This window comes from Leptonychotes weddellii, chromosome 12 (genome assembly GCF_054177405.1).
Source record: "Leptonychotes weddellii isolate Sample4059 chromosome 12, ASM5417740v2, whole genome shotgun sequence".
Taxonomy (NCBI): Eukaryota; Metazoa; Chordata; class Mammalia; order Carnivora; family Phocidae; genus Leptonychotes; species Leptonychotes weddellii.
Genome location: NC_138380.1, coordinates 57252834 through 57266719, shown reverse-complemented (window position 1 = coordinate 57266719; position 13886 = coordinate 57252834). Strand labels below are relative to the sequence as shown.

Here is a 13886-nt window from a genome sequence, read left to right as displayed (position 1 = left end):
CTTCGGATTCCTACTTTTGTATCTTTGGGGTAAATACCCAGTAGTGCAATTGCTGGATCGTATGGTAGCTCTATTGAAACTTACTTTGTCTGATGTTACTGTAGGCAGTAGGTCTGATGTTACTGTAGGTTACTGATTGCTGTTTCCATGGTATATCTTTTACCCTTTTTTACTTTTAACTATATCTTTATGCTTAGAATAGCTTTATATTTATAATTTATTATGATATATATATCTCCATACATATATGCACACTCAGATATACAGACTATATTTAAAATGGATTGTATTTCTAGTAAACAGCATATAGTTGGAACGTGCTGTTTTATCCAATTTGACAGTCTCAGTCTTTTAACGAGGTAACATCATTTAGAATTAATGTCATTATTGACATGATTGAATTTAAATCTACCATCTTGGTATTGTTTTCTATTTATTTCATCTGTTCTTTGTTATTTTTTATTCTCTTTTTCTGCCTACTTCTGCATTGGGTATTTTTTTACGATTCTGTCCTATCTCCATTGTTGTCTTATTAATTAGACTGTTTTAAGAATTAATATTTGCCCTAGGGTTTACAGTATACATCCTTAATGTATCACACTCTTCAAATATTATCTTACTTCTTCACAATTAATATAAGAATCTAAAACACACACTGAATGCCAGAGGCAGTGAAGGCTAGTTCAGCTCTCCTCTGAAAATCTCCCTTCCCTTTAAATACTCAAAGTTCATTGTTTACTTTGTCTCTAACTCAGAGACTTGTCCAGTATCGTTACACTGAGTAAGAATCAATGAAATGTGCACATTCCCAAATCTCAGCATGTTTGTTTCTTCCTCTGTTTCTGTCATTCTTCTTTTTCATTTTTTCTTACCCCGGAGCTATCAAAAGTGTCCATTGTATAAAAATGAAGACTTTAACATTTAAATTTAAAGGGAGGGGTGGGGTGTGTGTGTGTGTGTAGGAGGGAGTATACGTGAATCTCTGTATATCTACTCAATTTTCCTAAAACTTTGAAAAATAAAGTCTGTTAATTAAAAAATAGTAATAATAAAGGCAGGGGCACCTGGGTGGCTCAGTCAGTTAAGCGTCTGCCTTCGGCTCAGGTCATGATCCCAGGGTCCTGGGACTGAGCCTGGCATCAGGCTCTCTACTCAGCAGGGGGTCTGCTTCTCCCTCTTCCTCTGATCCTCTTCCCTACTTGTGTGTTCTCTTGCTCTCCCTCTCTCTCAAAGAAAGAAAGAAAGAAAAATCCTTTTAAAAACTTAAAGACATGTGCTTGGAAACGTATTTTAAATTTTGTTCATTATAAAAATATACATACAAAAAAATCCCAAAATAAGAATTTAAATTCCTTTAATCTTATAGCATCTTAGCATATTTACTTTTATTCATATAATTATAATGATTTTGTTCCAAAAAATTTTTAAATATAGCTGTGGTGTATTATTTGAAAACTACAAATATCAGAATAATTTGGGAACAATTATCCATCATAACATTTCTTGAAGTCCATTCCCTCCCTTTTTCATTCTTGTGGCTTCCTTGAGATCTTTCTCAACATCTGTTTCACTATGTTATTCTGTTTCACTGTTTCCTACTTAGGTGTTTCAGTGTTTTCTTTTGCCTTCTTTCTGTGTTTCTTACTTCTGATTAGCCCTCCATGGATTCCACTGTTTGCCTTAGCTCTACTCATTTTTATGGCTAGCGTATAACTGCATTCTGTAGCTCTAATATATTTCAGTTCCTCCAAAGTTTTGGGTCTTTCTCTTGCCCGATAAAATGGCTTAAACCTCAACTCTAGTCATTGTAGGAAGCCCAGCAGTATCCTTCCTAATATTCAGAGTAGGCCATGTGTTCTCCTGCTTTATTCTCCACTTGACCCTGCTGTACTTTACGTTAGTCTCCAAATGCAATATTCCAAGGCTATCATGAACATTTACTGAACAAACTTTGGGTAACAAAGATATCTTACAGGCACAACAGTCTAAAATTTAAAATTGAATGCTTTATATCACCATTCTTAGAAGCTACTTGGCCATCCCTACCACTAAGAATGCTGCCTTTTTGTTTTAGACCTGGCTTTATAAAAAGCAATGTATCAGTGATTTAAGTTAATGTCTTCGAACATAAAATGATGCTGTATTGTACGTCGTAAAAAGGTTAGATCCTAAAGAGGAAATTAGAAAATAAACCGGGTCTGGCAAAGGAAAATAGTTATTTTTAAGAATGTTTTTCCACTAGTACAAATTTAGGAAGAGATGTTTAATTTTTACGATATTCATATTTGGATAATGAGGGTAACCCAGTTGCCACTGAATTTTTCTTATTAAGGTGATATTCTGATAAAATTACATTAAAAAAATGTTTACTCAGTATGTTTTTTTCTTTTATAACTAACTTGATTTAATTTTGTTAGATGTGTAGGATGGCTAATTTGCCTTACACATTCAGTATTTAATATGACATTCTTTGATTTTTAAATCTATATTAATTAAAATACTTAACCTTTAAATAACTTTGTATGATTCCATAAATGTTTGTATGTTACATGTTATCAGTGTTTAAATTTTTAAATTTTATTTTTCTTTTTAAATACATTATAAACAAGTAATTTGTATTTAAAGAAAACAAAAGCCTGAACATGGTATATATTACATAGTGAAGTGTGGTATTTCTGGAGAAAGCCATTTTAGAGTAGTAAATATAACTTCAAGCATATATAGCAGTGAAATATTTCTCATTCACTCATCTATTTTTCAGTAAAATTTGTTTTTGAAAATTTTTACTTATTTTCCATTGAAATGTGTCACTATTTTAAGTTACACAGAAAGGATTATCTATTATACATTGAATTGTTTGGAAAGACTGGAACTCTAGCCACAGTTCTGCTTTTGGCTAGATGAATGACCTTGAATTAAGCTATCTCTAAAGTCATTGTCTCATCTGTAAAATAAAGGCATCAATCTTATTTTTTCTCAAAATTTGTAACTTTTGTAACTTGAAGAGATTCCAAAACACTGTACAGTCCTGAAAAGGATCTCAAAGCCTGTAATCACACCATCCGATACTTGCGTCATCTGCCAAGTATCACTACTAAGAGACAGGGAGAGAGCTTCTTTCAGGAATAGGAGTGTGTAAGTAACCCATTTCCTTTTGAGGCAGGTCTGACCGTGGGCAATTTCTCTCCCCAAGTGATTGACATGTCTCTCCTTAATAATTTCAGTCCTTGGAGTCATACAAAATAAGCATAATCCAAATCCTAGTATTAGAAACCAACTATATTTTCTGGTTTTTCTTTCTTTTTTTAATCAAACATCCTGTTTAATCTGTTCCTTCTATAACAAGGTTTTGATTTGCATTGGTTTTGCATAGTTTTGGACATACGAAATAATCATAATATTAATGAAATTAGAGGTGAAATGAATTTGAAAATAACATTGGATATAAATTTTGGAGTTGATAGATTTTTATATCTAGGTAATAATGTGTAAGATTCTCATATTTTTAACGTTTGTAATTGAACCCTAGTAAAATGTTATTTTAAAGTCTTTATGGACTGGGAATTTAAATAATGCTAATGTTAGGTGTTTACTATGTCCAGACTCTATTCTTTGCTCTCCAAATGTATCATCTCATTCAGTTTTTACAACAGTCCTATGAGGTATGCACATCTCCATTTTGGAAATTAGGTAACTGAGGTACAGAGTTACTAAGCATCGTGAAATAGAAATTATTCCAATTACATATTGATACTATATAAATTATGTATTAAAATATAAAATTTTCCCTTCCAGTAAATACTTACACTGTTTGATAAACCTCTTCATATTAGTTGCTGAGATTTACTGATGCTTTTTATGGGCCAATGTGCTAGTGCTTTCCATATTTTATTTCCTGTAATCCCAGGAAATAGATACAGATTTTATCCTTATTTTATGGGTGAGGGAACTGAGAAGAATTACTTGTCCAAGATCACACAACTAGAAAGTGGTGGAATTAGGGTTTGAGTCTAGGTAGTCTTGACTACGTAGCTTATGCTCTAATCATTAGGTATACTGCCTCTCTAGAGTACACTGTGTTAGCATATTGACTTTGTTGGGTCAGAAGAAGTAAATGCTTCTTGGCAGGCAATTCCAACTATACAAGATACAGACTACTCTTGCATGCATCAGGGAAGCCCTTTGAAAATACTTAATTCCTTTTTTCTGTAGTAATTTATATGTAAGCTTACTAGATAAATATGGAATAAATACGAAGCCACAATTTGATCTCTGATGTAAAAGACCACATAGTCTTTTGTCCTAGGAAAATAGTAGCCAAAACAAGTCACACTGCTTATTCTAGCTTTAAGGGAGATTTGGAATAGTAAGGGAAATTTTAGGATAGAGGAATATTAGCAATAGCTTTTTAGTTTTTTTCAGAGTTCAACTTAGATTTAATTGGGGTTTAAAGGAGATTTCCATGATATCTAATGTTTCTATGTTCAAATTCCTTTCAAAGTTAAATACACATCTTTTGGGTTGTCTGCTAGTCCTCATCATTTGTGCGTGTAATTAAGATTTAATTATACTTCTCTGGTAAATGGTGTGGTTGCTTCCTCTTGCATTATGCTTATGTAGTAGTTCTTAAGTTGCAGTCAAAGCACTTCTCAGAATATCACATTCAGAATGTGCTTAAAGCTCTTAGAGACTGAAGCACTGAGAAAAGTTAGCACATATGACTATTCAGCAAGGGAATTCAGCTCTCCCTATGTCCTTGTTATTTGACAAGGGAATTCAACTCTTTCTGTTTATTTCTCATATGTCGATAAGTACATTTCTCTGAAAACTATGTTTCACATTATATTCTTTTTTTTCTTGTACAGTTTTGTTTTTGCTTTCTTTGGAAATTATTCAGCTTGGTGTGGTAGCTCTTCTCAGCAGTGCTGTATTTGTCTGTGATTGTGCCACTTTTCACTTTCTTTTTCTCAATGGAACTTAGAAGCATTAAACACATCTTTCTAGTAAATTTTAAAATGAAGTTTCTCTATGATGTGTGACTACTTTGACAGTTTCACCTCATCTACATAGGTATAGATACCTGAAGGAAATAAATGTCTATGTTTACCACAGTCAAAAAAAAAAAAAAATGCTCTTCTAATCACTAAGCACCTAACATTTCTCCTCTGAAAATAAAGGCATGAAGGTAGCAAATGAATACATGTTGCTAGTGAAATGAATACAAGAAACACCAGAAGAAGTTTTGAGAAATAAATGGAAGTGAATGAGTTTTGAAAATTTGGCTAAAATTAGTGCATTCATAATCTACCAGGTCTTCACAGTGAGATATATTCTCTGCCATTGTTGTTGCACAGTCCATTAAAATAGCTAGTTCGAGATACACTTTTCACAATGGTAACCAAACATTTCTAGGATTGTCCTTAACAAAGGAAGGCAATGTAAGCACAGGGGATAAGAATCATTTGAAAATGTCCTCCCTGAGACTCTCTAGTTGAGCAGAACCAGCCCTGTAACATGGTGATTAGGTGTGCTTGTTTTCAGCACATTTGCATTCAGTATGCCTTCAGCATTGTTTCTCAAGAATTGCTAAATTGCCATAGTTGAAGAAAAAAGAGCAAACTGCTATTTTTTGAAGTATTTATTGATCAAATACATGTTTGCTTATGTAAATACAGACCCTCCAACATTTTTATATATTCTTTTCTGTTTTAGTAAGATAAATTTATTTTGACAACTAAAACTAATAGTAACAATACTAATAATACAAGAGGAGGCAACTCAATGTTTCAAAGGATAAAATGATTCCATTTTAACCAGTAAGAACCTATACAAGATCATGGCATTTAGGTTTAGGGAATCTATCTCTTTGGACCAAATCATATGTTATTTGAATCTACTGTGGTATTGTTAGTATGTTTCATAAGACATAGTACAGAGCTGCTATGATCTTTAAATGTTAATGTTCTTTTCTTATCACTTTACTGTGTAGATACCCTTCATGAGACCCAACTCTGCCACAGCTCATCCTCGGAGGCAATCCTGGAAACCTCTTTTATAAGTGTGATTTTAAAAATGTGGATAACACTCTCAATAGAGTACATAAAGTAAAGGAGAACAGCTATCTTGTCCTTCCCATAAGCTTATCACTGCAAAAAGTTGCCTTTGCTTGTCAGGTTTGGATAGAATGTAATTGACTGGTTTGTTGCTTGGACTGACAAGGCAGTTAATTTGCCTGTGTGGATTTTTTTCTATTTTTTTCTTCTACTTTTTTTTCTTTCTTGCACTAATCAGAAACATTTGATATGTGCATTGTTGAAAAATAGTAGATAATGTCTTGTCAGAATTGTCCTATTAAGTAATGTCTTTCCCTCTTGCTTCTTTGGCAAATGATGATATACAGTGTTTGGACTTACTGAAGAGTTATGGAAGCCTGTGGGACTTAAATGCAATGTGCTACTCACTGTTGTTGTTGAACAATACCAGTAACAAGAAAGACAATGCATTCCACTAGTCCGCTATTCTGTTTCATCCAACTTAAAACATATATTCATATGTGAAATGTTACATTGGGAAACAACTATAGACTCTTATATTAAAGGTTATTTCTATTTAAAATTCAGCAAAAGTGAAAGACTTGTGAAGCATATGCCATTCTAGTTTTGGCTCATTAGTCCTAGTGTGAAAGCACTAATATTATTAGCATGAAACTTTTACAACTTCAGATTTTAAGCTCATTAGTAAAATATATCTGTGTTGATCTCTAGATACTTTTTTAGTAATATCCAAATTTATTCAGTCTTTATTGATTTAATATGAACTTTCCTTGTTCAATATAATTTTATTTTTCGTGACCTTAAATATGAGGTTATGAAATAAGGAGGGAGATACAAAGCTTAATGACTATACAACCTTCCAGCTGAAAGATCTTCATCAACATCTATATTTTTCCAGAGGTTTACAGAATTAAAATTTGATCTTCAAGTTTTAATGATCCAGTTTTAAATCAACGACAGAAATATGTTGAATATTCCATCACTCCATCTTGAACTGATTTAGAAGAGACTCTTGGCTGAAATTGAAATGTACATATACATGTAATTGTTAACATGTCTCTTGGAATTTCCTGATTCGTAATTGTGGTTTGGACATCTTTTCAGGTATAGTGGCAATTGAAAATAGTTTAAACTTTAGGAATAGAGTAGGCAATGTTATAGATAATCAAAAGCAAGTGTAAGTATAAAGTTGCTCTATGCTAGTAATCTATAGTTACAGTAAAGAATCATATTATTGGATAAGATGTTTAATAAAAGTAATATGTATATAAAATACGTATAAACTGAGATTATTAACTTATCAAAAGATCTTTTAACATTGGAGGAAAAATATTAATAGCCTGTAGCAAAACCAGTAGGCTTTTTTTTTTTTTTTCTGGAATAAGGAAGGACTTGTTATCTCTACATAAGCTTAAGAGAAAGTTGATAATTATTACTATTGCTTAACTGCAACTGATTATAAGAAAAATGACAGATTGCCATTTCCTTAAAAGAATATGCTAATGTTCCTAGCCCTCCTTGATATATGGTGAGAAATTACTAGCGGTCATTTTATTTTAGATTTTTTGAGGAATCATTAAGCCTTGTGGTTTTGGTGTCACTATTAATCAAAATCCTTTCCACCTTGATTCTAATTAGAATACTACATTATCATCATTCTCCATCTTACAGTCTTCAGTGGTAGATATGCTATTCCATATTTGGTGCTAACACTAAAATCTTTGTCACACATCACAAATACAAATCTCATAATTCATAAGATCATTGGTCCTGCAAACATGTATTCACAGTAAGGGAACTTTTAAAGGGAGTAGAATAAAACATTTTCTCCTAATAATCTCCTAAGTGCTCTCATATTTCCACAGTATAAAATTAACTCTTTTCCATAATTGGTTCAATTGCTATTCAAAGGAGATATTATTAATGTGTCCTTAAGAAAATATGCACTAAATGATGCATATTTCACAGGTGTATAAAATTGCCAGGACAGGTAAATTGATGGCTATTTCTCACAAGGTAGGGAAAGGAAAAATACACTAAAATATCAGGAAGGAAACTAAATGACTCAGAAATACAAGAAGAATGATATAGTAGTATATAGTGGTGGTTCTCAAATTTCATAGTGCATCAGAATCATAGGAAGGGTTTGTTAAAACACAGATTGTTGTGTTAGTCCACCTCCTTTTTGTCCTCTTCCCTACCTTACTCCCTCCTTTTGTCTCCCTACAGGTTCTAATTCAATAGATCTGGGATGATGCTTGAAAATTTGCATTTTTAACAAATTCCTGAGTGATACTGCTGGTCAGGGACCAAGCACTTTGAGAACCATTTGTATATAAGAGTTTTTAAAAGAATCATTGTGTTGTGGTTGACATTGATTGACTGAAGATGGAGTTAATGTCCTTAAAAAATGCCCTTACATTTTCAAAAATATTTGTTTCTAGATAAGTTTGTAGGAGTTACATCTAAAACACATACAGTGTTTTATAAAGTCATTTAAACAATTTTTTTTACTTTTTAATTTTAATTATTATGGGGACAGCACTGTTTTAGGTAACAAGTTAGTCAAAGAACATAGCGTTTGTCCATAATTCACTAATTCTTTGTTTAAAAAAAAAGGTTGGAAATTAGGGTTATGTTTGAACATGAAAAGGTTAGCCTTAACCTTTATCCATCTTAAGTTTAGAAATGATTTTTATGTATCACTTCTATACCGTCATAGTTCATGTATTTCTTGACGTTTATCTGATTTTACATTTATGGCATTAAAAATAGATTACTGACCAATAAATAATAATCATTTATTATCATTATCCTATTTCCTTGTTTATACATCCTATCACTCTTTTTAAACAATGTTCCTTATTTGACAAAATTTACCACTGTTTTACTTGATTCACAATATGGAAATATTTTATGAATATTTCGCCAAAATCTATTCAAGGAGTTGTAGAAGGACTTTCTACAGCAGAGTGAAATGTAATGTTAAAAATTTTTTTTTTTATTTTCTAAAATTATTTTTGACAATTGAAACTTGTTTAAGAGACTCAGCTTTAGGGTTGCATGCATATGAAGATAGATTTTTTTCTACCTGTCTGAGTCAGCACTTTGTAAATTTACATAGTATTAAGGATTGTGATTAAAAATATTTCTGAGGTGGACATGGTTTGCAAATACTTTCTTTATAAAAACATAGGCCTCTTTCTCACAGTGCTCACTCTAAGACTTTCTATAGGCCTGCTGATAAGATTCATTGCTGTTCAGGTACATAAGATAAAATGAAATTGGATGTTCATGCTGGGTTTTGTAAATAAAATGAGATTGACCCCCAGCTATTATCTCATTTATCTGATTTACATTGTAAAAATCAGGATCTACACTATTGATTAGAGTGTAATTAGTTAATTATGAACAGGGAAATACAAAGTTATGTGGGGTTTGAGCACAGCAGGTTGTACTGCTGAAAAATTTCCAAGGGCATGAGCAGATGGAGATCAGTTTATTAAAGAACAAAGCAGATGTGTTTCAGGTATGGAAATGTCTAATCATTCTTTCATGCTGTGAGGAGGTACTTGACCTTAATTGTGTATTTTTGTATAAATTCTTTTTGTTTCATGTTTTATTTTTTTTGTTTCTCTTTGAATCTTGTAACCTGGCTGTTACAGATGTAGCTAACTGAATTGATGTCATTATTTAAGTTATCATTAAATATGAATTTGGATTTCAGTAATTATCCAGATACTTTTATCAATTAATATACTTTCACGGGTAAAGAGTATATTTGTCTTTCTTAGCACTCATTCATTCATTATTGCCTGTGATAAAAATAGAGGTCTATAGTGGCGTTAATGAAAATATGTTGAAGATGTCCACATTAGTCTTCTATTTGTAAAATATGATATAAGTACATTTTCTAATTATTTTGTTTAGAAAATGGTCATATAGGTGGTTTGCACTAAAATTGTAAAGTATAAGGAGTAAAATGTCTTTATTGATATGAAATGTTATTCTGATATTGATAGAACGCAGAATTTTGTTCAAGCGTGTATTATCTTAAAAGTGATTTAACTCATTGGCCACAATCCAGCATTTTCTCCATCTGTTAAAATGAGTAATTGAAATAATTGGCTACTATTCAATGAAAGAATCTCACTACTGTTAATAGATTTGTTTGGGTGTTTTAAGCTGCTAGTGAGATTTTATTTAAGTAATGTTAGTATTAAAGATAAATTCTTTTGATCTTTCTCATATAGAAGTTTTACAAAGAAATCATGAAAAAGTAAGGAAACCCAACCCATCAGTTCTCTCAATATTTAGTCTGTTTTCTTTTTGAGTGAACAGATGTAATAGTATATATATTTCAATCAGTATTTTACCATATATAGACATGGATCTAAATAAAATGTTCTTTGACATAAAAAATAGCTGTGATTATGGATCAAATTGATCACAAAAAAATGTACATCCCTTTTCAAGTCTCATGTTATGGATTTCTCTTCTTCTGAAGTTTAGCTTATCTGGCTATAAGTTATATGCATAGGAGGTGCACTTACTTGTTTCAGTTAGTTTAAAAATAGGTATTTAGTGTATTCTAATGAAATTATCAATTGGAAATTAAGAGGGTTAAAGAAATCCTTTGGAAGACTGGCTTTTAGCCTTTCTCTTGGCACAGGCGGAAATAAATCAGTTTATTTTTACTTGTATTCGTGTTCTCAGTAATCACATAAACCAAGGACTGCTTGTTGTATGGATCTTAGGACGTGAACATAAGTCATTTTCTTCCTCTTCTTTGTCTAGGGTGCTATACTTAACCGTATGCTAAGTAAGTATTTTAAATACATATGGAACTGTGTTTATTTGGTCACTGCATTTTGTCAAATCATTGTGTAAAAGACCACATATATATAGCTGCTTTATTATTTACATCTGTATCATTTATGAATCTGATACCTAGGAAATTGTATTTAGTAATAATCTAAACAGTCAGGTTTCCTTTCATCTTATAAATGGGATTCATTTTATCTCATTAGAACTGTAATTTTAGAATGCCCTATAGTGTTAATGTGTACAATATTTATTAGATGTTTAAAGGATACTTCTTTAAGCATCCAATTTGTATTTTATTAAAAAAAATTCATAGTGTTTCTTTATGGGTTAGTTTAATATTCTCTTTAAATATTTTAAGATACTGCCTTTCTACTTAGTATATGTGCTGTTGGTATAATGTTTTTTTTTTTTTACATAGACATTTGTGTTCTTTAATAAAGTATATTGTGTTATATCACTATGCTTTTGTGGGTCAATGACTGCTCTTGGAAAAGATTTTAAAACATTTTATTCACTTTTTTGATAAATTAAATATGTATGTGTGTTATGTGCTGCAGTTATATGTTTCCAGGTATGTGTAAGAAATAGAAGTAGAGATCATAAATAATTTGATCAATAACTACTTCAACTTTATTTCACCTTTTAGGTAGCAGAATGATTGCAGACCCTTAGGAGTTTCTGATTTTCAATTTTTAAAAAAGATCTGAATTTATAACATAGCTAGAATTTATTGGCTGACAAAATTTGCCAGTTTCCAAAGTGGAGTGTGTGTGTGTGTGTGAATGAAATAAGTAATCCACTATTTTTACCATCTACATTGTTCTTCGGTTTCTAGGATTCTTGATGGTATCTCTTGCATTTGTCTATGATGTATTAATTCTTACAAATTCTGTTGGAGTTTACTTGTATCATTCAGGATATTTTTGTTACCAGCACATAAAGCTATGGATGTCCTCAATATTCTAATGTAGAAATAACCATATTTTTTCCACATGGAAATAAGTTTAGTCATTTGTAGAAAGAGCTTTAATTTGCATACTTATTAACAGAGCTATTGATTTCAAGATTGATTTATTTCTTTGTGTTTTTCCTCTCCTGGATTTTGACAGTTCCTAAGTATATTAACAGTTTTTATTTACTGGTGAGTGTGCTATTAACTGAGAGAATTCTCATATCACCCCCTAATTCTGACAAGCAAATTTTGCCTTTCCTCTGAGACCCATTATAAATACATGAGAGTTCCATATGGAGACTAAGTCATTCTAAAAGGTATTACTAATGAAGTAGTCAGTAAGGATTATGTTATTTCCAAATGGCATATACTTTCAACATTATCATCTAACAAGTCTAGCATATAAAACCTTTCTTTTCCCTGTGCATTTATTCTTGAGCTGGTAACTTGATTTTATAATAAATTGAAATCCGGTACAAACTGGAACTATATCTAAGTGTAGCAAACTTGTTCTTAAATTTATTAGCTGGAAATACATAGATACAACAAGAATCACCTGCATACATGAAGGTGAAAAATAATAAGTTAAAATTTACCTTTATATTCATGATGTTTGATGTGAGTTATACACTATAAATCATAAATTCAAGTTATTATGACACAGTTTTAAAGTAAATATGCAATAATTAGGTTGTAATTTGATAAGAACTAGGAAAACATTAATGCCATACCTCTTCACCTATCAAGAGCCCGGATTATTGGCAATCTGAACTCTAAGGGACGTTGCCCAAAAACCTGAAGTGAAGCAAAAAGGACTATATAGTTAACCAAAATTTAGTCCATGTACTTAACTCAGTCAAAGTACACATTTTCATGTCTTTTAACTGTCCATTTGCATAGTTTTACTAAGGTTAAAGATCTGTTTTCTAAATCCACAACAAATTACTGTTAGGGAAATGCTTAGACAAATAGAGTCACAATATCAGAAAGCAGTAGCCAATAATTTTCAAGCAAGTGAGGACCCTGAAAACCTATAAAAGTTGAATACGAGAATTCAAACAGAACAGCAGACAGATAGTACTCCAAACACAAAAGGCTGGCACGCTGTTAGACACATAGCAGCATGTGTTACTTGTATTTATGACCCTGAGATGACAAAATAAAGTAAATTATATTTAATGTATTTTCTTGATGAAGCAAAGAATGTGATTGTTTTAAATTTCCCATCAAAGATGATTGAAATACTAGATTTCATGCTTGGAGGAATATGCACTCAGCTGTTTAGAAGTCTCAACCTCATAAATTCAGAAGTCCTCATATTCTGAAGGTTCCTGTAACTATATGTAATGTAATTGAAGTTTTAACTATTGAAAGGTAAATAAGTTGAATTGACAGGAAAGAACATAAAATTGTGTGGGCTTGCCATTTAGTCTCTTTATGTTACATATTATTATTTTTTCTTAATGCCAGAACAACAGGTATTTGAATATTTTGACTGCTTTTAAATATATTTTGGTTTATAATATATTGGCATAGTAAATAAAGTGCTGTTATTCATATTTGATTTTAGTTTTCATGTAGCTAGGAATTATCATGATAGACAAGTCTGTGTCTTGAGTCTAAAAAAAGATTTTTGGAAAAGTGCATAAGTTTATTTGGTTCATAAGAAGAAAGTTGTAGAGGAAGAAATGCATTAACTTATGACATACTGTGTTTTAAACTTATTTATAACTGAATAACTTAGCTAAAGTTGCTAACTTTCTGAAACTCCTGATTTCCAAAATGGGTCTTTGGACGATTGGATTTTGTAGCATGATTTGAAATTTTTACATAAATGTAGATTTATAGTCCCTTTTATTGTGATGGTTTTTGAAAATCAATTATTTTTCTTTGTGTTTGGTTTATAACACTAGTTACTTCCCCCTTGTTTCTAATAAAGGTTACTGAATAGTAATTTTGCATTTTATTCAAGTAATACATGTATTATAAAATTTTTCTCTTGGTTTCATAGTTGTGGATTTCTCAGTGTTTTAAATCAGTAAGAGAAACAATAT

General features: G+C 31.3%; 1 protein-coding gene across 7 annotated transcripts in view; it reads left to right on the top strand.

Moving 5' to 3' along the window:
• The window catches only part of PHF14 (PHD finger protein 14), a 195611-nt gene that overhangs the window by 127167 nt on the left and 54558 nt on the right, over positions 1-13886 (top strand). The window contains exon 17 of one of the 7 annotated variants that reach the window (XM_081800478.1): positions 5990-12611. The exons of the other annotated variants lie outside the window; for them this stretch is intronic. Within the exon in view, the coding sequence (XP_081656604.1) occupies positions 5990-6002 (13 nt within the window). The 3' untranslated portion in view covers positions 6003-12611. Of the gene's footprint in view, positions 1-5989; positions 12612-13886 lie in introns of those variants that run through there. 7 annotated transcript variants of the gene reach the window in all.